The sequence below is a fragment of the Triturus cristatus genome, chromosome 5_1 (genome assembly GCF_964204655.1).
Source record: "Triturus cristatus chromosome 5_1, aTriCri1.1, whole genome shotgun sequence".
In the NCBI taxonomy this organism is placed as follows: Eukaryota; Metazoa; Chordata; class Amphibia; order Caudata; family Salamandridae; genus Triturus; species Triturus cristatus.
This window is the reverse complement of record NC_140587.1, coordinates 366,213,933-366,238,365: the sequence shown is the minus strand read 5'-3', so window position 1 is coordinate 366,238,365 and position 24,433 is coordinate 366,213,933. Positions and strand designations below refer to the sequence as shown.

At 41.8% G+C, this 24,433-nt stretch overlaps 1 protein-coding gene across 2 annotated transcripts in view; it reads left to right on the top strand.

The window, feature by feature from the left end:
- LOC146830895 (fibrocystin-L-like) overlaps positions 1-24,433 on the top strand; it is a 1,171,295-nt gene that overhangs the window by 808,107 nt on the left and 338,755 nt on the right. For both annotated transcript variants that reach the window (XM_085605085.1, XM_085605086.1), the window contains exons 55-57: positions 7,036-7,080; positions 14,252-14,331; positions 19,671-19,810. In XM_085605085.1, coding sequence (XP_085461211.1) covers positions 7,036-7,080; positions 14,252-14,331; positions 19,671-19,810 — 265 coding nt within the window. The remainder of the gene's footprint in view (positions 1-7,035; positions 7,081-14,251; positions 14,332-19,670; positions 19,811-24,433) is intronic.

Genomic DNA, 24,433 nt, shown 5'->3' with positions numbered 1-24,433 from the left:
TGTCATGAAGATTCATGTGTTGTTTGTCAATTTTACCTTAACCTGAGTCATGGCTGCACATTTGATAAGGTCAATGCATCAGTAGATATTTAGGAATACTATTTTCTAAGGAATTTTCAGAACACAAATGTGAAGATTCACATCACAAACGCATTTCTGAGATGAAAGGAACTCGAACATTTATGTGCCAAGGACCTTATAAAAGTTGAATGCCATGGGGAATATTTGTTGTTATGATAGTTTGTAATGTTACTCTGTTGTAACATAGTAGAATGCTTTTTGTTTTTGTTGTTTATCAAAACTATTAATTATTGCTTGAAATAAAGTCAAGACTGACATTGTGTACCTTTTCTTAGTCCATATGATACATACATGTCCAATGTGTACAAAATACACACATTTTCTTAATAATGTCATGTATGTTATTGTAAAAACATCATGTAGCTGTACTATGTAAACACATTTGAGTTGCAGTGTGCTTCACAAATAAAGCATTCTTGTGATGGAAACATTACCCATGTACAGATTCTGATGTTCCCCTAGGTAAAATAAGTTATAGGAAGTTTATTTTTAAGGATTATCTCCAAGGCCCTGATTCACATCGACAAAATTACACTTTAGTGTAATGTGTGTTTATCTATGGTATTACCAAAATGAGAGTTGATAGTAAGTTTATGACTATGGAGGCTGCACAGTTAGGGCAAACAACTACACTAATAAATAACTAGACCTGAATACACCTTTCTGTGTGGAGATCAAAGACACCACTGTGTAGTCTCTTACATTTGATTACTCCACCCTCCTCATGTGAGTCTCAATCCCCTCAGATCTCTCGCTCTTCCAGGACATTTGGGATGAGCTCCGGATGCTTCAAGAGGCACTGTCTAGACAGCTTGCTAGCATCAATGTCTCTGTCATCAACGTAAGTGCATCTATATTGTCTGCATTGGCCCCAAGACCCACCCAACCTACGGCTGTTTCCAATTTCATCAACCCTCTCTGGTTCCCATTCTGCCACTCGTGTGTTCTCCTCTTTTGGGGTGTCTGGTCCTGCACTGGCCTGCCAAAGTGTTCCCACATGTAAGAAGGATATGCAAATCATCAACAAAGATGAGAGCGAGGATGGCCAGTGACTGAGTTCCTCCAAGCCTGGACACTAGTAGCTACTCTACATGAGGTTTGAGGGGCGGACATTTTTTTATGAGTTGAATGTGGATTCTTGGGTTTTGGCAATGTTTTGATTGTGGACCTATTTCTTTTACCTCTTGTAAATAGACGGGTACGCTTTATGGATTTGACGTTGTTATTATGTTGCCCCACCTCCTCCAATATCCCTTGCCCATTTTTCCAAAATATTTTATTTATGTGCCTTTCTCCCATTCAATCTGATAGAGTTTAATGTTAAATTGTGTGGATATTCACTTTTTGATAATTAAAAAAAAAAACATATATAAAATTAAATTTTCAGTAAAACCTTGCTTTTATATATTTAACATAATGTCTGTTGCATTTGGCGTTGGTAAGTGTAAATCTGTAGGTGTTCAGCATGTGATTTCAACGCGATGTTTTGTAAAATAGATGGTCCTACAGGTGGACATATAGCAGTCACACACAGTTGTGTGTTACATAGAAATACATGTCCTACAACAAGAGTAATCATTTTAATAAATATCAGGTTAGCGGTTGTGATTGGTGTGCATTATATATATATATATGTAGGTTAAAACCATATTTAAAATAGTGACAAAGAATATCCCTTATGACTTCGCAGTTGTGGGGATGAGGATCTTTGTGAGTAAGTGCGCATTCTGGGTGGGTGCCAATGAGTGTGTGTATGTGTGTGTGTGTATGTGCGGCTGCTGCATATGCAGGGGGATCAAGTATCTCAACTCTACAGATGGGGGGTACCTGTACAGATGGGAATGTGGCTGTACATATGGTGGTGCCGGCAAAATATGGGTGGTACAGAAGTGGGGGTGCCTGTACAGGCTGGGGTGCAGGTGGCTGTGCAGGTGGGGGGGGCTGTGCAGGTTGGGTGTAGGTTTCTGTGTAGGTTGGGGTGCAGGTTGATGTGTAGATTCCCCTCAATGTGTTGACTGTGAAGGTAGACTTTCAAACATTTTCTACATTCCCTCCATCATCTTCATAGCCAAGTCATGGTGTGTTGTACTCTCTTCCCTGTAGAATTTGAATTGATCTTGGTTCATGCTCTGCATGTCTTGGCAAAATTTCACAACATCATCCAAGGCACAGGTCTGCCTGTCAATCATATGAGGGAGCCATTGTAGTGAGTCTGAAATGTCAGACAGAGTAGCCCCTAGTGCACAAATATCCTTCTACAGATTGTTCTGCTGTCGTAAAAATTGTTCATCCCATTGGCCAAAATCAGTGTCTGCCAGCCCCATCCACATGGGACACCCTCTGATATGACCATCATCAACCAGCATGGGGAGGGGTTACAGGTGAGAGGCTGAGGGATGATTCATGCCTAGGGAATAGCTGTTCCTCACCGGTAGTGTTTTCTCCTTCAGATGTTTGAAAGTAGGCCTGGGATGTGCCTTCATCGAAGGAGTGTGTAGGAAATTCTACACTTCAACCTAGAATGTGAGGGCTGTGAGGTGGTGATCTGTGTTGGTGTCAGTAGACTTTGTGGCTGGCTGGCTGACGTCTGGGGACTAGAAATCCTCAGAAGGGAATTGGAAGGTACAATGCTGGCCAGACATTAGGTGGCCTTCAGTCTTTTGGGCAGTGCACCCACACTGCCCTCCTCTTCATCCATCTCCTCCTCAACAACCAGCTCCTGCTCAGCTTCTTCCTCCTTATCCTCGTTTTGCTGGGCTGTGCGGGCCACAGATATTGCTGTTTGCAGGAGGATCAGATTCTCTCCTCGGATTGCCCTCCTCCCTTCTCTGGTGGATGGTTTAGCTTCATCAAGTGACTCATTGTCCCCAGTATCTGAAAGATGGAGCTTGCTATAGATGAGCTACTTGGCATAGTAGTTTAAGTGCTACAGTTTAACTAAATGCATCTTCTGCTCTATTTACAGTTACACATGGTATGTGGTTTGAGTAAACCAACATGTGATAGTTCTGAATTTGGCTGTGAGGTGATGAAGAAACATAAAGTGCCATTTCTAACTCACCAACTCCAGTCACATATATTTGTGGTTTGGATATCCTTATTGAAGTCAACTGCTGAACCTGGCTCTTTGAGTCTTGGATGGAATATCATTTAGCATAATTAATAAGTGAACATGAACAACAAAGCATGGACATCACTGAATATACTAAAACATCACACACACCACTGCATATATTAGAAACATCACTCACCACGATCACATGCTTGGAATAAGCTGCATCATCTGCCAAGGTAATTTCTCCTAGAGTTACTTACTGGGAACACTATGCAAAATGTAGCTACACCAATTGGCACACTTACCTGATGCACAGATTGTTGTGGGTCTAATTGCTGCTGGCAGTCGGTCGCTGGATACATGAGATTTGTTACTGTTTGTGATCCTGATGATAGATGTGGTCCCGACAGCAGTCGTAACTAAGCCAACACATACATATTAGCAAACAAACGTTCTGTGTTAAATATAATGTATGTGCCATTTGAATACATTTCCTAAACAGTTGGAGCCACTCCTCCTTAGAGGAGACAATATGATTTAGTTTGTCACAGAATTATTATTTGTATAGAAATGTTTGGTCATGCACTCACCTTACCCAACATATTTGTGCTTTATATGTAAGTGACCTTACCAGTTTCTACCATCCCCCCGCTTCGTGGTGCCTGACCAGTTGTGATATCAGTACGTCACAGGGCTTATAAGAAAATGATAGCTTTCCTTTAGACATTCTACATATGTAACATGTCAAACCAACATATACTAGTTATGTTTACTTGTAAAACAAAGTAATAGACTTGAAAAAACATATCTAACAATTGTCTAAATTTACAGTACTACAAGTAACACAATTCCTGTTAGCATATTCACATTTCAGTTTGTGCAGGTGGTTCTGTTTGACCTGGTCCTTGACATGGACTTCCTGCAGCTGCTTGGACTTCTGCACCAGCGGAAGGATCCACTTTGGCTGCATGTGGATATGAAATATAGGAGATTACACACAAATTCAACATTAGATAATGATGTGCATATGTGAACACATCTATGTAGTAAAATATACAGCTATGTTGGTAACATAATCATGGTAAATTCCATGAGCTAGTTACAATTCATATATCAAACCACAGGTAGAGGGTTGACAAGTGTAACTCAAAATGATAATGGGACTTTGAAATTGCTTTACTTAGGATTCTGGGACATGTAGTGTGAAAGAGAAAATCAATCACATAACAGTAAAAACACTATGAGCTATAGCACAAACATGGAGTGCCTTCCTTAGTGTCTCTTGCTAATGAGTAATACATATTTATCAAATATAAAGGATCTTTGAGCTCATGTATTACCTGGAACCACAATACTGTTGTATGTCGCAGGCAGCCCGTGCCACGGAGGTGTGGGGGGTTGAATGGTGGAGAGGATGTCCTTCTCAAGTGGAGTAAGGCGAAGACTGGTTCCAGTTTGCCCACTAGGAAGAACTCAGGCCACTTCTATCCTGGTGAACTTCCTCTTCAATCACCTCCTCTCATCCTGACACTTTTTCTGTATGTCTTTAACAGTCCAAACATCCTCCCCAATACAGTGACTGCATTTGCCAACTGCTGCCATATGCCTCGTTTCGCACCGGAAATGTAAGGGGGTAGGCCATGTAGTTTTTGTTGTAGTTTTGAACGACACATCTGACTATCATATGAGTTTCCTCCTCTGAGGAATTGTGTTTCCTTCAAAGGACAGGCAACATCTTGTGGCAGGCAGAGAAGGGCAAGGTGTATCCTGGTCCCGCAGCAGGCAATTTTTAGAATTTGGTTAGATGAAACAGAGTCTTGGATGTGGGCTGCTTGGATGTGGTTTGAATTTAATGGGTTTCAGGTGACATTAAATGTTTTCAGGTGTATGTACCTACTAGTTAGTCAGACATGTGGTTCTCACTTTCTCTGTCCAAGTGCGAGATTCCACCCTGAGTGGAGAGATTCCACCCAGAGTGCGGAAACTCCTCAGTCGCAAAAACACTAGTAGTAAGTGTCTTTGTGAATACAGAAAAGTCATAAACTTAGACTTAAGTCTGAGTTTACCTTTGTGAATCAGACCAATTCTATTTTTCTAAATTGGTTTGGGATTCTTCTTGTGTTGTGGTTTTACTTTATTACTATCTGTGTGCTGCAAAGATACTTTACACTTTGCCTCTAATTTTAGCCTGAATGTTTTGTGCTAAGCTACCAGAGGGTGAAGCACAGGTTAGTTTTGACTTTTGTGGTTCACCAAGGCAGGGGTTGTGGCTGTTGCCTGAGTGGGGCTTCCACCCCCCTTAACCAATTACCCAATTTCTTATACTGTACCTGCTGTGTCGAAAGTTTGCATCATTTCTGCCTGTACTGGACCTGTACTTTATGAGGGAAAAGTGTACTGCTGCTAACTCTGCTGAGCTTAACAATAATGTTCCCCACAGGTACATTAGGGGCATTAACTACACATATTCTAGCAATAATGTTCCTAATGACCCTTTTCAGATACGAATGCCATGTTAATAACCATCAGACACATTATAACAATATTGATGGCCATCATACACTAGAGCAGTATTGTCCCCAGTGCCAGCTTTTGGCATTGTTCAGAGAGGCTAAAAGAACCGCCTGCATAAAGTCCTGCAAACAGCAGTCCAACTCTACCTTGGCTCTAGGGTTTTCATCCAAAGTGCTGCTAAGCGTTTTTAACGTGCTGCAATCATGGTTTTAGCCCCTACATTGCCCTCCCATCTACCTCTCACCCCTTTTCACCATCGAACCAATAGTGAACCCCACCAGGCACTCTAGTCATATTAATTAAATAGGTTGCAGACACACATGCCTCCTACTTGTCTTCTATGGATTAAGGCAAATATGAACGGTATTGTTCATTAACAGATTACGAGAGCAGCGCTAAATAGACTGACTCATGTAAATCTTTTTGTATTTGCTACCCCCAAATGAGAATACTTCCATATTGAGGGGCCTATTTATGAGCTGGTGTGTGTCGCGTTTGCACCACACAACGTGGTACATGTGCGACGCAAACCTTAAGTGAGATTTGTAAAGCCATGCACGGCCACTTTGCGTGGCTCTATAAATCTGGAGTATAGCAACATTGCACAAATCGCTGGGCTGCCTTACTTTGCACAAGTGAGGTGTTGCATGGGTGGTTAAATGCAACTCCCATGATCTTTGATGGACTCTCAGATTTGGTAAACCTGGGAATGCGCCAAACTGATAAGCCTTCCCAGGGAATCGTAACAAGGAGAAATATCTTTATTTCTCTTCATTTAAGCACACATAGAAAGAGGACTATGCCTCTCAGGATTGTTGTTGTGCAGGAAGGTGTCCTTTCCTGCATCCAAGCTATCCTGCATGCAATGCAGGCACCCTTGTACCATGGGTCAAGAATGCCTGTGTTGGAGATGGGCTGCCAAAAGGGCGCCAGTTCAGGGGGAAAGGCAGGAATGTGCCGTATTGCCTTAAATACAGCCCATTCATGCCCTTTCCCTGTCACACAGTGAAGCACAGCAAAGTGACTTGCTGCGTTGGGTGACATTCTCGTAAATAGGCCCCTAAATATGGAGCCTAGATAAAAGCACTGGCTGCATGTTTCCTGAATGTCAGTAAAGCCAAGCCTTTGTTCGGTTGTATGTTGATTACTTCTATCAGCCATACACAGAGAGCCTCTATACATTGCAAGTCACTACGACCCTAGTGTGAGAATCCCTGGATGGTGTTTACATATCTTCATTTCTAGTGATATATTTTTCTAAAGCAGCTGTGCGGAAACTGTTTTATAGTAAATTAGCCATGCCTATTTTGTCAAATTCTGAGATAACTGTAAATTTGGAGGTAATACATTGCTAACCTGCTTTCTTTGTTTCTTTTTTTTTGCAGTAGTGGTCAGTCATCAGGTCCTGAACGTCCAGGATTTGAAATCAAGTAAGTTCCTGGGTCCAATCCAAATGCTTTAAGGCTGACCCCCTGAGTACTGTTTTTGGTGCCTGTTGCGCAGTGTCAATTGGATTTTTATGTCTCGTTCAGCTGGTGGAAGGTGGATCAAGAATTCCCTTCATTGGTCTTTAAACCTGTTAGGGAATGACATCCTAGAAGGACAGCTTTTGTTTCATCCATTCGGTTACTTTCTACAAAGGATTTCAAGGCGATCCACAAACTGGGCAGAGCAAATTACCTGATTGTGGTTATCTGACATAGTCCGACTTGATGGTTCTTGCATGGCCTAAAACTGATCCTATTTGCTAGTCTTTATCGACCCCTAGGACTGGGTATTTCCTTAGTGTGCGGGTAAAAAGACCATTTTGGAATTCACAAAAATTGTGCACCTGGAAACCTAGACCTTTTCCAGGTGTCCAGGCTTACCCCTGGAAACCTTTGTTATTTTGATGTTAGTGTGTGCAAATATTAACACATGCATTTTTACGTTAAAAAAAGAGAAGAGCTAAATAATTTTTTTCTTCATAGGGGATTAAATTGTCCTGGAGAGAACCCCTTTTTCTAAACTCACTCCAGTCTTGGACTATTGGACTGTTCCTTTCCACTTCCCATCCTAGAAAGGGATTTACTCCCTCCATTGACAGAAGCAATACCTGACCTTTTGTGTGGTGGGAAGAGGTTCAAATAAGCTTGTGGGTGTTCACAAACTCATAATATATTCCCACCCAGTAATGGCCATTACCCACCTTCCCTTGCCTCCAACTCAGTAGTAGATTTATGCACTTTTACACCATTTTATATAGCACAGCAACGGTCCATATGCACTAGAGTGCTTTATGAAAGTGGAGGCGACATCGATGCAAGTAAATTGAAGCATCGTTAAAACAAAAGTTATCACAAGAGCTAAACAAGGAAGGGAAAAATAGTACAAGGAACGTAAAGTTTAGCTCGGAGGTGGAACCTATTATAGTTCAAAGTAGAGACCTACAAAAAACTGGAGAAAGCAATACCATGTAGTCACAAAACATAATAAGCAAAATGGGTAACTATATGTAAGGGGGATGCATGGTAAATATACAGAATTTGCAGAACCAAAGAGCAAGAATTAGGTGAGGCCTTGTTTAAGGAAGGACATTTAAATGAGCTTTGAGGGAAAGTGTCTATGGATCAGTAAGAGCTTAAAAACATTCTTGACTATTGTCAAGGATTTGGTGATAAATGGGGTGGGCAGGAGGGATCTCCAAATCTTGGCCACACTACCCGAAAAAAGATTAGGCCATTATGTGTCGTTTGCCATATGTGGAGGATTCCTAGAGAGTGTTGCCCACCTGGCTGGATTAGTTTGTTGGTTTGATTTCAAGAAGTGGCCTAGTGAAAATCCTTGTTTGTGATACATGCTGTCCTAAAACTAGATCTAGCTTCAATGGGGAACTATTGGAGCATAGGTAAGACTGGTGTAATATGGTCAAATTTGTAACTTTCAGTTACTAAACTAGCTACTGTAACCAGCATTGCATTGAGAGAAGGAAGGCGATATCTGAGAAGGCCTGTCAGGAGAGAATTGCTGTTGTCAACTCTAGACACGACTAGATATACACTCACTGAAATCCTTGTGTGTGTAAATCCTTATACGCATGCAGAACAATTTTTCTGAATAAAAAACGCATTTTAAAAGTTGTAAATAAGGCCACTTGAGTCTTTCACATGCATATAGCTTTGAAAACCGTGACCATTACGTTATTTCTAATACGCTGCCAGCTGGACCCCACACTCGCATTAGAAGTTTGTGCCACAACTTAAACGTGAGATGCGCCTGCTGACAGAAAAATGTCCCCTTAGGTAGCGCTCCGCTGCTTCTTAGCCTGCGTTCACAAAAAGTCAAATACCTGAAATAACACAAAAATAATGTTGAGGTTATATTACACTGAAGGTAATAGCACCAGTGTAGTTATGGTTGAGTCATAACGTACAGCGGACCATAAGAGTGTTTGTATTTTTCTTCCAAAAAACTGTGGCACCGTTCGATGAATCTTCACAAAACTGTGCAAATAAAATGAATACCCACTTTGGGCTACTCGTGGCGAGTTTTGTTCAGCTCTGTCAAGCAGAAGGCAAGAAATGGGGACTCGAAGTTATACAAGTACCACTGTGTCTTAGGAAAATATGGACGATCAGCAGACTCCTCACGAGAGGCCGTTTTAGCCACGGTGAGCTCTCATTTAGAGTACGCCAATTCTTTATACTTTGGCATACCACTGTATCTCACCAAGAGACTGCAGCTGGTTCAGAATCAGGCTGCTAGGCTGATTTTTCAGCAACCCAGATGGGAACACGTCTCCCCTCTTATGAGGAAGCTACATTGGCTCCCCATCTTACAACGTTCTGCTTCCAAAGTGGGCTGCTTGATTTTTAAGTCCCTACATGGCCCAAGCCCTAAATTCATTCCCAACTTCATTCAAAGGTATATACCTGTGCACAATTTGCGCTCATTGTATATGAACCTGTTAACCACACCGTCTTACAAACTGAAGTGACAAGGTGGCTGCAGATCTGCAGTATTGGCGCCTGGCTTTTGGAACTCCCTTCCATCAAACATCAGAACATGTACAGACCTCATTAAATTCTGAAATCGTCTTAAGACCTGGCTATTTGCCCAAGCCTATGACTAAAACAAGCGCATGCGACACTAACAAAGCTCCAGCATATCATAGACCAAGCTCCAAGAAACCAAGACTTGGTGTACGTGTGTTCTATAAATAATTTGTAACATAACATTTCCCATTCTAATTTGCATAGAATTCTTTGCTCTTCAATATTAAAAAAGGTGCCCAGGTTGGGTATGAAGAAATTTATGTTTAGAGATAACTGTTAATTTATGGATCATGCATGAATTCATGAATGCAGTTAAAAATAAAGGCAGACCACTGGACACTGGATGAGGGAGCATTTGCTCTAACCCTCTGTTGTGGATTTAGCTACAGATGTATGAGTATGCCTCATTCAGATTGGCTGGCCATCACAAAAACATTTCTGTTGCGGCCGACATTTCCTATCATAGTGCGCTGAGCACAGTGTTGGGAAATCACAAAAGAAAATGTGCATAAGGGACAGGGTGAGTGCACCCTGACCTCAGATCCATGTGTGGGGGCCGCATGGAGACCCACACCATTAAAATATGTTCCAAAAAAGGATTTTATTGCAGGAGTCGTGGATACCATGCTGAATCTCTGGGTCCAAGGATTGTCTAAAATTCAGAGATTCATCCTTGGACCAGTGAATCTAGGAAAACAATTATTGGGGAAAGTATTCTGTGCTCTACGGTTGCACTAGGCCAATGATCACACATGACATTGACTACACAGGGTGGGTTGGGACCATGGCCTAGCCAGTCCAGTGCCTGCAGCCAACACTTGTTGCACATGGCCAAAGGTAATATGTGACAGGATTTGGCTGCCCACAGCAGGTTGGGTGCATCACCTGGCTTGCAACTAAACTCTGTTGTGAAATGAAGACGGTCATGCATAACAGGGTTGGCCACGTTAGTGGATGAGTGCAGGGTCTGTATGAATAAAGTCATGTGCAGCTGGGTTCTGACAACCATGGAGGGTTGGGCCCAAGGCGGTTGTGCGCAGCAAACGTTGACTACCTGTGGCTGGTTGAGTGGCAGAGTCTGGCCTCCCAGGGCCTTGATCAGGGCAGGATGCTTCTATCATGTGTAGTTGATGTTGACTGCTAAGGGTTGGGTGCAGGGTCTGACCATCAGGCAGGCACTGTGGCCAAGCCTCGCTGCACTGGCCAGAGTCTCTGTGCAGCAGAGCTTGGGTGTGTGTGGCTGGTTGCGTGCAGGGCCTGGCTAGAGTCCAGTCCAAGTAGCCAGCATGTGCAGTGCACAGCTACCCTCCTGAGCATGGCCAAAAGCTGTGCAGAGCAGGGGTTGGCTACCAAGGAGGCCTGGGCGCAGGGTGTGATATAAGATAAAAAGTTCAAATTATGGTTTGTTCAATTATAACACCTGAACATATGATTTTTTTTTAAAACTCCTAAATTCTCCCGAAAACGCTCCGATAAAGTGAGTTGTGTTTGTATATTGAAACAAAAAATACATTAAATTTTCAAGTTATGGTTAGAATCATAATCAGTAACTCACACAACAGCCAGGTCAACTATACGCCCCTGTAGTGATCGGCTGATAACTGTTCTAGTGTTTTGCCTGTTGTGCCCCACACTAGACACCCACCCATCACAGGCGTCACCGGTCAGGTGACCCTGCAAATAAAAGGGCCGGGCGCACGTGCCCTGGGCCAGTTACAGTAACTTACTTCAGGGTCTGTGTGGTCCTTCCCTCCAGCATGTGGGCCTAGGGCCCAGGACACCACAGCCCCCATACCAAATAAAATTCTTATGACATCATAATATTTACACCAACAACATCGAAGTGCAAATAGAACCAAACAACAAGACATAATTAACCCAATTAAAAGAAGTGCATTTAAAGTTATCTCTGTCAAAGTGGTAAGGGTAATGCAATATGTAATCTTATCCATAAAAGATGATTTTCAACATTTGTAATTGCATCTTTTTCATTAAAGGTGCAGGCAGGAGTGAGGATTGCGTTTGGTATGCAAGTTATGTTTTGCATGGCGTTTGTGTGAGTTACTGGATTTAACCCAGATACCTGAGTCCACACGCTATAGGCAACCATTAAACTGTTTGTTTATTAAATGTTAAACGTCATAATTTTTCACTACAGGGAGATCTCGGGAACCCTTCGCCTACGTGTGAAAAGTTACTAGTAGTGACTTTACACTTTTAAATTCCGTTCTAACATGCTCAACCCCTGTTATGAAGGGGTGAAGACATTTAAGTCTGAATCTAGTAATTTATATTTGGGAATGATGAATAGCAAAATAAAGTAAAGTTACTACTAGAAAGTAATGTAGTTGTACATTTATGTGTGAGTAAGCCTAGGCATGTGCATTTACCTTTATGTAAAGGATCTTAAATGTCCAGTCATTGATTGGGAACTTGGTATATGCTCACAACTATGGCAACTGACACAATGTAGTCAAGTGAACAACTTCCTTATTGATCTTCACCAACCTAGGCACTGAAAGTTTTGTGGCTCACTTGATTTTGGTGTTAGTGGTCCTCTGATTAGTCTCATTACATCTATATTTACTTTGTTTCAGATAGTTTCACCAATCCCTCAGATATTTTGCCATTATTTGTACCTCTCATTAGAATTTAAAAGGTACAAAGCAAAAATGATAGAATGTTAATTTCTTCTAAGAAGTTCCATTAGCCGAATTCAGTGATGAAGAGCTAATGTTGATCTATCTGTCCTCAGATTTGACAATCTTTTTGATTTACCAGTAACTTTCTCAGCACATCTCTAGTCACCTTGCTGGTAATGTATTCTGTCTTTGGTTGCTCACTGGCAAAACAACACGGAAGTCCTCATGTCCTAGGCTTGTGGGAAGAAAGGATGAACATGATACAGCCGTTGCCCTTGGTTTTGATGGGATGATAGTAGTACACCATAGTGCCGATCACGATCCGGTAAAAAAATTCCCCGTACGACTCGTATCCGGTCTTTTTACCGTACGAATCGCACAAGTGCCGTACAAACTGGCAATCACGATTCGCATGGGAAAAACTCCATACGAATCGCATTGGGAATCATTCCCCACACGTCCTCGGGTCGGAAAATGTGTCCGACACTTCCCCGGACGATATACCGTACAAACGTGAAAAGTGAAGTCCGACCGCGCAAGTACGAACCATCCCGTGCGTCCGATGTCACAACCGTATGGACAAAACACCGTCCGCACCGAACTCCCATTGCAACCATGGAGACATGTGCCTGCATACGCGCCGAACCACCCCCCCAGCCCCCGTGAGTACGCGCCGAACCCCCCGTGTATGTACACCCGTGTACGCACCGAACCCCCCGTGTATGTATGCCCGTGTACGTGTCGAACCCCCCGTGTATGTACACCCGTGTACGTGTCGAACCCCCCCGTGTATGTACACCCGTGTACGTTCGAGTCGTACCCCCACCCGTGCATGTACGGTGCGTACCCCCAGCGCGTCTGGGGGTACGCACCGTACATACACGGGTGGGGGTACGACTCGAACGTACACGGGTGTACATACACGGGGGTTCGACACGTACACGGGTGTACATACACGGGGTTCGACACGCACACGGGTGTACATACACGGGGGGGTTCGACACGTACACAGGTGTACATACATGGGGGTTCGACACGTACACGGGTGTACATACATGGGGGGGTTCGACACGTACACGGGTGTACATACACGGGGGGGTTCGACACGTACACGGGTGTACATACACGGGGGGTTCGACACGGGGTACTACTCGAACGTACACGGGTGTACATACACGGGGGGGTTCGGCGCGTACTCACGGGGGCTGGGGGGTTGGTTAGGCGTGTACTCACGGGGGCTGGGGGGGTGGTTAGGCGCGTACTCACGGGGGCTGGGGGGGTACGGCGTGTACCGGGCCCCCTATTCTGGTCGTTTCGCGGCGTACTTCGCTTTTCCGGCACTTTTTGGGTGCCGTGAAAATATTGCCGTCCGGACTGCTGTCGGGTCGAATCGTACTTCCTGGGTCGTGAAACGCTGCCTGAAAGCGTCCCGACGTCACGTCGGAGCATTCCCGGATCACATTCGTATGTATATTTTCGTCGGACGGTGTTTTTTACGATTCGTACGGAAATGGTGTTTCCGTGCGAATCGTACTTCCATGTTTGTAATGTTTTACAACCGGGTACGAGTCGGACGGAGAAAACGCTCCGACCGACGGTTCGTACCCGGTTTTTCCAGGATCGTAATCGGCACCTTTGTGTTCATAAGTGCCATGCGCCATTGAGGAGGTGCATCAGTGTGCAACTTAATTAAACAATGCATCAATGATCAATTCTGTCTGGTGGATAATTCTGAGAAAAAAACTTAGACTGAAGCCTGCAAGTTGCCCCGTACCCACCCTTCCAGGGCTATGGAGGTTGCGCTCATTAGCCTTGAACTTGCACATCGTGTAATTTCTGGTGCACAGAAAGAATCAAGTTTGAATTGATCAACATGAATATGTGACATAAAAAATCAAATGTGCTTCCCTTTTCCTTCTCTTCAGCTATTGGTCAAATCAGACTTTCTGGTTGAATAACGGCATGAGCGTCCCTACAAATGGCTCAGATGTGGTGATTCCTGCAGGTACTGTATGTTAGTGTGGCATACTGTTGCCATAATATGCATCCTGTTTCAATCAAAACCTTGCATTATTGAGTATTTATTCAGTATAACTCACAAAAATTGGTGGAATTCCTAGCTCAGCAATGCTTGCAGATGTTGGAAATATATCTGAAGTCAGCATGATTTAGTATATGTTTTAACCTAGGAGGAAACTTAATGGATAGATCAGGCCATTCTACAAGGAATTACCATTTTGGAATGCATATAAAATTCAGCTACCCATGCAGATAGGACAATGACCAAAGTCGCCATCCAATACATGCCAAATAATTAGTGAAGACCATTTTGATATATTTCACACAGGAAATCGTTGGGGAAAACAGGTGTCACAGGGTAGGAGGCTCCTTAACAGAGTTTGTGTATTGACTTGTTGGATGCCCACAGACATATGAGGCTCTCTCTCATCTTCTCATCATCCTCTCTATACTTCTTTGCATGTTGCTCTTGTGGCAACTCAATTCTTCTTGTCTATGGAGGACACATGCATGGGATGTGTCTAAAATGATGCCCATCTGTTGGAGAGTGGCCGGTCAAACAAACTGAAGGAGACAGAGTCTGAGCTTAGACATGTAAGATTGTCAGTTTAGATATTGAACGAGTGCCCTACTAGTGCTGCAGCTGGATTGCATCCCTTAGAGAGAGGAATATTGGTAATGCCAATCTATACGTACATATGCATTAGCCTATGTAGATAGAAAGGCAGAGATTCACACTGCATACAGAGTCGGAGAATGCATACCGAATTGAAAGTACATGTCCTACTTTTTACATACACTGCACCTTGCCATCTGGGCTGTTCAGAGCCTAACCTAAAAGTGACTTACATGTATTAAAAGGAAAGGCTTGAGCCTGGCAAAAGGTTTATTTTGCCAGGTCAACATGGTAGTTAAAACCACACACACAGGCTACAAAAGCAGGCCTGAGCCATGTTTGAGGGCTATTTAAGTGGGTCGCGCAAACTGTGCTGCATGCCCACTATTAGCATTTTATTTACCATTGTACTTGGGTCTTACAAGCAAATTTAATAGGCCAATTGAGTGTAAATCACGTCTGCCATGTTTCAAGGAGAAAGCACAACCACTTTAGCACTGGTTAGCAGAGGTAATGTGTGCTGAGTCCTAAAGCTAGCAAAAATGAAGTAAGCAAAACAGGAGGGTTAAAGGCAAAAAAGTTAGGGTAAACCACGCCATGGATGCCAGGTCTAACACACAGGTATAGTGACAGCCACCTGGCAACACTAACCACGCAGGCTCTGCTTACTGACATCCGAAGACAGAATAACCTTCATTGCCCTCAAACCTGATGACCATTTGAGGCTGGACTATGAAACACCAATCATACATCTAGCCATTTGCTGACATTGCAGAATAAAATTTGCATTGCAGAGCAACATGTAAGTCATGCAAAGAAATTAACATACAGATTATTATACATTATACAGTCTTGCAGCTTACCTTCCCTACTGAACACTCCCTTGATGCAGCATTAAAATGTAAATGTTTTCTGTGTATCAAATAATTTTTTAGACCCATTGGCATGCACTATTGCCTCCATACTATATGAATCGCTACCTTGAATGATAGGTGACCCTATATACCATATGAAAACTGCACCCTAAGTGCTGACTTCCTCTGTTCCGCCCCTGTGTCTTTAGACTTTTCTCCCCCAGTGTTGTTCTTGCGCTCTGAGAACTATAACATGTCTAATAAATTTCTTTTTTGGCCCCTCCAGTCTGAAAATTGCTTCCTGAGGGATTGCTGTCCCTGTGTGCTCCGTACAACCTGAGAAATAGGCTCTGACTGATTAGGGTTCACTGACAAAATATCGACCTCCAAAATATCCCCATACCAAAAAATCTTGACCAAAATATTGATGGCAAAAACGTAGCCTATACTTATAATGGTAAGTACAAAAATATTGAAAACAAATATATTGTTGTAATAAATATAGTTGTATTAAATATCGTTTTAAAAATATATATATTAATTAGTAACATTAATAAAAAAATGAGATTTAAAATATATGTTAACAAATATAAAATAAACGTAATTAAAAAAGTTAAACACACATATATAATAAATAATATAAAGATTTACATATCTTTACTTGAAAAACAATTATTAAACTAACAATTATAATTTATAACGTAATTTCAACATTTGTAACTAATATAAAATATAACAAATAAATATATGTATAGATATAAATATACCAATACCATTCGGATGGCGTTCAGACAGCATCTGACAGCTCATCAGATGTGGTCTGACCGCCATCTGCTGCTGTGGTCTGACCAACGCATTACAGTACGTGTGGTCGGAGGTAGCAGGCAGAGGGATAGTCCCGTCGGAGGGCCAGTAATCACTACAATAGGTGCAGTGCCTGCCCAGGCACCACTGTAGGGATTACAGTGTCCCTCTTCACCTGCCATTTCACCATGAAAGGCAGACAGATTAGTGAATTTGGGGGCCCCTAGTGGGTTCCACTACCCCCCTGGCCCTCTGCTATGGAGCCTGGGAGGCACCTAAGGTGCCACCCTAAACATCCCTGCACCATGTGGCAGGCACCACATGGTGCCTGTCACACGATGCCAGGATGTTTGTAAAGTGTACATTTTCTATTGCAGCTTGTGCTGCAGCCCGGAACATATGCCACAATAGAAAATTTACAATTTGTGACCGCCGTGAAGGCGGTTGCATTGTAAGAAGTGTAGCAGGACAATCAACTCCTTATCAGTCCAACCAGCAGTGTAATGATGCCCAAAATCTTTTAAAAACAACCATTCTATTCAAATTAAAAAAGTAAAGAACTTAAAATTTGGTAAACATATTTTACACATTTAAAACATTAACAATGTTAAATATCTTTTTTAAATAAAGGAAAACATAATAATATAATTTATAACTATATAAAATAAATTATAAAATATAAAATGTAATACATATACTATTCCCACTACATTTTATACAAAACTACGCAAACTATTATAGTAAATTTATAAAAGATATCCTACTCCCACTTCAGGCAACGCAAAATAATAAAAATTAGTAAAATTTACAAATCTCCTTCCAGTAAATTCAGCAGTAGTGAAGGTGTTGGATTGCGGATAGGTAAAATTTACTATTCCCACCCCAGTCAGTACAAAAATAGGGAAAGTGTTGGATTGTGGAGGCGTAAAATTTACTGATCCCTGTTCAGTAAATACAACAGTAGGGAAAGTGTTGGGTAGCAGAGGGGTAAAAACTACTATTCCTACTCCAGTCAGTACAACAGTAGGGAAAGTGTTGGATATTGGAGGGGTAAAATCTACTATTACCACTCCAGTCAGTACAACAGTAGGGAAAGTGTTGGATAGCGGAGGGGAAAAAAGTTCTTATTCCCACTCTAGTCAGAGCAACATTAAAAATAACCAAAATATCTTGAACAACAAATATTCTTTAAAAAACCAAGTAAATAAAGAAAAATATAAATATGTAACAATGAAATTGCTATTTATATTTATATTTAATATTATATTATATATATTTGCATTAGTTGGATTTTAATATTAAAAATGTAAAAAATGAAAACATATTACAATATAAACATATTATCACAAATAACTACAAATATTATTATAAACAAAATTCAAAAACCATTTTCATACAAATAATTATTTTTATTTAGAATGTCTTTATTAGCAAAACAAAATGTATTACAGACATTTAAGTTTAGTTACTTCCCACCCTATAAACCCAAAAAACTCACAAACTGCACCTAAAATGTACCTTTAAAAAGCAACATATTTTCACTATTAATATAAATATTTATCAAACAAACTAATTATCATTAATTAAATATTAATCATTAATCATTAAATATAATTAATGTACTCACCACAATATTCCCCCACACAACACACTCATAAAATGTCGCAGAAAATTCTTTACACAACTAACATAATTATCAATGTAATAATTATTATTAATTACAAAATTAATTATTACATACTTAAAATGTATTTACTCTCCACCCCATACCAATACAAAACCCAAACCCACATCTATAAACTTTTTTTAGAATTAATTGCACAATTAACATAACTAGTTATCAATTAAAGAAATATTATTAATAAAAAACGAAATATTAATTCATTACAACTAATTACATGCCCATCCTTTACCCTATAAACCCCACAACCCACACCTAAAATTAAACTTTAAATTAAACTTTAAAAAAAATGTAATTAAACAACTAAAATAATTGTCAATTAGAATAATTAATACTATTTAACAACCAATTATTATTTAATCAAAATACATTTACTTCCTACCTTCTACCCCTATAAACCCCACAACCCGTACCTAAAAAATACATTTGCACAATTAACATAATTAATTATCAATTATTTAATATCAATTAAACAACTAATTGTTCATTAATTAAAATTCAATGACTTCCTATCATGTGTCCCATGAAGACCACAACCTGCACCTAAAAAAGAAGAAATTACACAATTAGCATAATTAACTATCAATTAATTAGATAATTTCAATATTATTTAACTAACTATTAATCAGTAAAAAATATATTGCTTACCACCCTTTACCCCTATAAACCCCACAACTCGCACATGAAATTTGCATTAAAAAATTAATAACACAATTAACATAATCAAATATCAATTAAATAAATAATAATAAATAAATAAAAAAGTCATTCAATGTATAATAATAAAATTGATTCCCCCTCTATATCCTTATAAACCCACAACCCACTACGGCACATTAAATTTAATAACTTCTAAAAATGTAACAAATATTGTAAAAAAACATAAACAATAATTATACAAACAATTTACATCATAGACATTTAAAATATATACTAAAATACTTAGCAATAATTTCAAAAACTATATTTTAAAACAACCATATTTTTGCAAACGATATTAATGACTTCGATATTTTAAAAATCAATATCACTTACCTTAAAATCGATATTCTTTACAACGATATTCTTGCTGATGAAATTTTCCATATAACAATATTTTCGACACAATATTTTGGTATGGCGATATTTTTACTTCGATATTTTTCTGAATACCACAGATTTGTGCCTCTGAATGAACCCTGCACCATGAGACCTGTGTCCTGACTGAATTATGCTCCTCGGTGTCCCATGTCTTGTTCTTTAAGAAATCAGCCACGGATTGTGGCCATGGCAGCAGGAGAATTTCTCAGACAAATTATTTCTTCATTAATCATCTGTCTACATGCCAGTAGCTACATACATTATATTAAATTTTGAAATCATTTTTGCAGGCAAATGGGTTATAGCAGATATACAAACGCCAACCCTAGAGAAACTCACTATCTATGGCGTCCTCGAACTAATAAATCTCACTGAGCCTTCTTCAGGATACAAGACAGTGGTACTAACTGCTACCTACATCTCTATACAGGTAAGGAAAATAAGTGAAATCCTCAGTCTAGTTTACACGTAAAACCCATTATTGACAAATATTAATGCCCCATCCAAATCAGTCGTTAGAATTATTATTTTATCACTTTTTGTTGTAATTGAAGGTAAGATCAGCATAAATAACGAAGGTTCACAGAAGCATTTCTTCTGCTATCAAACAGTAAGCTACTTGGTGATGTAGAATTCTCTGTAGCCTAAAAATGAGCAATGGGTTAGAACATGGGTACTCGCAAATATTTTCCCTGGGGCCTCCATGCTTTGTCGGTGATGTGACTGAGGGCCGCATTGATGCCAGCTTGGTGGCAGAAGGGAGTTCGGGGGAATAAAGTGGGTGTAGTGAAAGCGAAGCATATACATCTAGGGGGTCATTACAATGTCGGGCGGAATCACTTCCACCTGACACCGCATTGGTCAAGGAACAGACCGACCCATTAGGATGCGACCGAACACTGCTTGATCACATTCCTATAGTTTACTATCGGAGCATTCATAACAGCCGTAATGTATGCTACCTTAGTAAAATGGGAGGTGCAGTTCATCCCTGCACCCCATGGCAGGCACCTCAATGTACCTGCCATGAGGTGCAGAGATCAACAGGGGGGCACCATAGGTGCCCCATCGGCCTCCAACTGGAGGCCACGCACCAAAGAGGGCCTTGCTGGGGCCCCCAGGCACGCTTTCCGACATGGTTTCCATGTCAGACAGACCGCCATGGAAACAATGTCAGAAAGCCTGCATTGTAATCTCAAGAGCGGAAAGAGCTGCCCTAGAGATTACAAGCCGCATTCTGACTGGCGGACTGACTAGCCAAGCTCATCGGAAGTCAGTCGGAATGACTGTATGATTTCCTTTCCGAACACCTTCATCATAGTGAGGCAGTCAGAAAGGAAACCAAACACCCCATTACGATGTGACTGTATATCGGAGCCTTTAGCGCCTCATCGGAATCGGCTTCCTAGGGGTCTATTAGAATGGCAGTCGGATGTCCACCTCCGGGCCGGCGGTCGCAACCCAGAAAACCGCTGGGTCCCATTAGCATGGCGTTGATGACCGCGGTGGTGAGATTTTCTGCGTGCCACTTTTCCGCCAATAGCAGTCTGCACGCTTGCCTGGCGGGCAGAGCTGGACCGCTAAAATGGGGCCGGTGCAGGGTCAGGCTCCGCTGGCATCATTATGATGCCGGTAGTAGCAAGTCTTTCTGAGGCGGTGGAACCGTCATGGAAAGGCATGCGGAGAATGTCTCTGGGGGCCCATTACTGACCCCAATGTGTTTGGGGGATGTGGGTGCACTGGGTACCCCGTACATGTCCCTGTACCAGGTGGCAGGCACTGTGTAGTGCCTGCCACTCAGTGCAGAGACATGCTGGACATGCTTTTTTGGACATCGCGGCGGTGCTGCTGGCAGCAGCAACCGCCGCAATGTTAAATGCCGTGATCGTACCGCTGCGGTCGGATTTCGACTGCGGAGCATACTAATTGGACCAGCAGTTATGCCACGGCCCCCATCCTAATGGACCTCCTATCATGTCTGAATTGCACGATATGAAAACAAAAATTTGGGATTAATGCCAGCTTCTCCACTTAACTAAATTGTGTGATCCTAGGCATTTGTTTTATTTCACTTTCCCTCCTTCTTCACTATCATATATAAGGTTCTTAAAATACATGAGTTTCAAGATGGGTGCTGTTCAAACCCTACTCCTGTGTTTGACTAAATAAACGATAATGTTCATGTATGATATAATCCCAGGCCACCCAAAGAGTGCATGTTAACTAACTTGCCTCTTAGCCCACTATTGACATTGTTCTCAGGGTGTGGGGGTGGAGAATGAATGTTTCGAATTTCATGTTTAAAAAATATATATACATATGCTGATATAGTCTGATGTACTAAGGTGAAACGGTTCTGCATGTTAATGATATACACTTTTTGAATTTTGAACAGACGTCATATTTTTGAACTTCTGCACAAGATGTCTTTAACAATGAAGATGTTTTTAAATTCAAGCTGTGAATGACAACATAGTTACTTTTTTTCTAAAACCAAGTTAACCTTGAAATAAATAAATGCATGCCTGTTTATTTAGCATATTCTTGATAATTGAGTCGAGTCCAGTGCTGCTATTGACCAGGGGGCCGCAAGTAAAGGTCAGGAGGGCAGCTTGCGGACCCAGGCCGAGTATCACTGGGTTGAAAACTGAAAAAATGCTGGAGTCCCTTCCTGTACAAAACCAATCCTCCTTACAACGCAGGCACACTTGGTCTTGGTGCAAGGGGCCCTGTGTTGGCACTAGGGCGCCAAACATTTGCCAGCACAAGGAAAGGACAGGAATGTCCCATATGATGTTAATTATGGTGCCTTCCTGCCCTTTCTCTTTCCCACAGCGCAGCAAGGTGACTTGCTGCATTGCGCTGCGTGAAAGTATGATAAACATGCTCCCAAATGTGTTCAGCCAAAAAAGGGTATGACGCAAAGCTCAGTAGTTTAAATATGCATGCACTGAAAGTAAAGCTGGTGAAGTTTGAATGGAAATATGCCTAAAGTGAATTAATGGACAGCGGAATGGCAACAAGCAGGGGTTAAATTGAGATTTGAGCAGATCAAAACTCTAGCATAATACTAGGAAATAGTTTGTCCAAGAAATGACAAAGAAGAAATACAGGAAGCAAGTATAAGAAGCAGTGGAAGCAAAAACAGTGCATGTGTTAATAAAGGTCTGGGCCAGAAAGATGCAAACAGTATTATGGCTTTAGTTAGAGCAATAACCCACTGGCCCTCCGCTATGGACGTCATTAAACATCCCTGCACCATGTGGCAGGCACCACATGGTGCCTGCCACATGGTGCAGGGATGTTTAAAATGTGTATATTTTGTACTGCAGTGTGTGCTGCAGCCTGCAGCACATGCCGCAATGCAAATTATACACAATACGACCTCCGTGAAAGCGGTCGCACTTTAATGCAGGCAGCGGGATCGCCGACTTGTAGTTGGGCGGTCCTGCTACCGTCATGGTGCAAGTCGGGCAAAAGTTCTACTGGCATCGTAATCAGGCCCATAGATAACGTTTTTCAGATGTGCAACTTGTTTGCCAATGGCGACACTGGCAGTGGTTTTCGCAGAGCACAATATGTTTAGCAGTGAATTGCACTTAAAATTGCAAATGCGGACTAGGCACTCATTATTCATTAACTTTTGAGAACATGCAGAAAGGCCAGACCATGTCACATGGCTGCACCTTAGTGAGATATCACATTCACCCAACCTGATCTCGCTCCCAAGGAGAAGAGCGAGGCTACAACAGCATACAGCACTTGCCTGTCTATACCAACTCACAATGGCTGATAATGCTTTGCTGGAGTTGGAGCAGGCTTCTCGTCCCATGTATGCCTCTGTCTGTGTCAGCCAACTAGTGCCCCACCCAGTTACAATTTTCGTTAACTGCACCCCAGGCATTGATCCAATAAAAGCAAAAAACTCTGTGCTTGGACCTGTGCAGGTTCAGCCATGTCACATTAGATTAAGTCTAGTGTTGAATTACATATGCACATCGCATCCGCCCAAAACCCTCAGCTGATGGAGTCGACCATAGACTTGATCCAGAACATTCATTTTGTCCTCCACTTGCTTGACTTCAACTACCCCCAATTACATGGAGAGTGTTAAAAAAGACAATGCAGTGAATCTTCATAAAACCCAGTAGTATCACCTGTACTCTCTCAGACGCACATGCAGGCTCCATTCCCTTGCAGCCTTTTAGGGCTCCTCTGCCCTGATGCAGGAATGAACAGGCCTTTGCTATTTTACAACACCTACAATCTAGCAATCTTCTGCTTTCTTGGCACCTGAAGCTATATGTCTTCTTACTGGCACCTGCAGAGCACTTGTCTCCAAAGTTCCAGGATTGCAGAGTTGGTGGATGATAAATGGAGGGGGTAAAAGAGCAGAAGGGTCCCTGGAGCCAGACACTCTTATTTAAGGAAGAAGTGACACTTCTCTGAAGCTCCAGGCTGACAGAGTTGGTGGGTGGTTGAGGGAGAGGAGTAGAGAAGCAAAGGGGGCTATGGGGCCCAAGACTTTTGTTTAAGGAAGAAGGGGCACCAATGTCACACGTCTCCTTGGCGGGTTAGCCCAGTGGAATTAAGCAGTTCACACTCACAGATAGAGTAGGGCTATGATGCATAGAGTAGAGCTATGTCCTCTTTGCGGATATCCAGTGGCTTCTATAGAAGAATGGTTGTTCTAGTGTGCACCAAATGGATGGGAAAGTACTGCTGTATGGCAGCCCAGCCAAGCTGCACAAATCAGGGCTTAGGCTAATACATTTTACTACTGGTGTTCGCTTCACAGCACTAAAATGAATACATTAGTTCACTCATCTTATAGAACCAGGAGCGCCCCAAGACACACTCTACTGCTGCGACCCAAGTGCACAGGCAGTGAGTGCACTTTGTTGGGCAGTGAAAAGCAAGCTTTGTGAGTACACTGGTGTTTCCCAGTCTTGTTTACTTTTATTTACTTATCATTAATCACTCCCCGTGCCTGGCGCCTGCTGTGCTGGGAATGAACAGTACCTACCATAATGAAGCTGATCCCAGCTCTTCA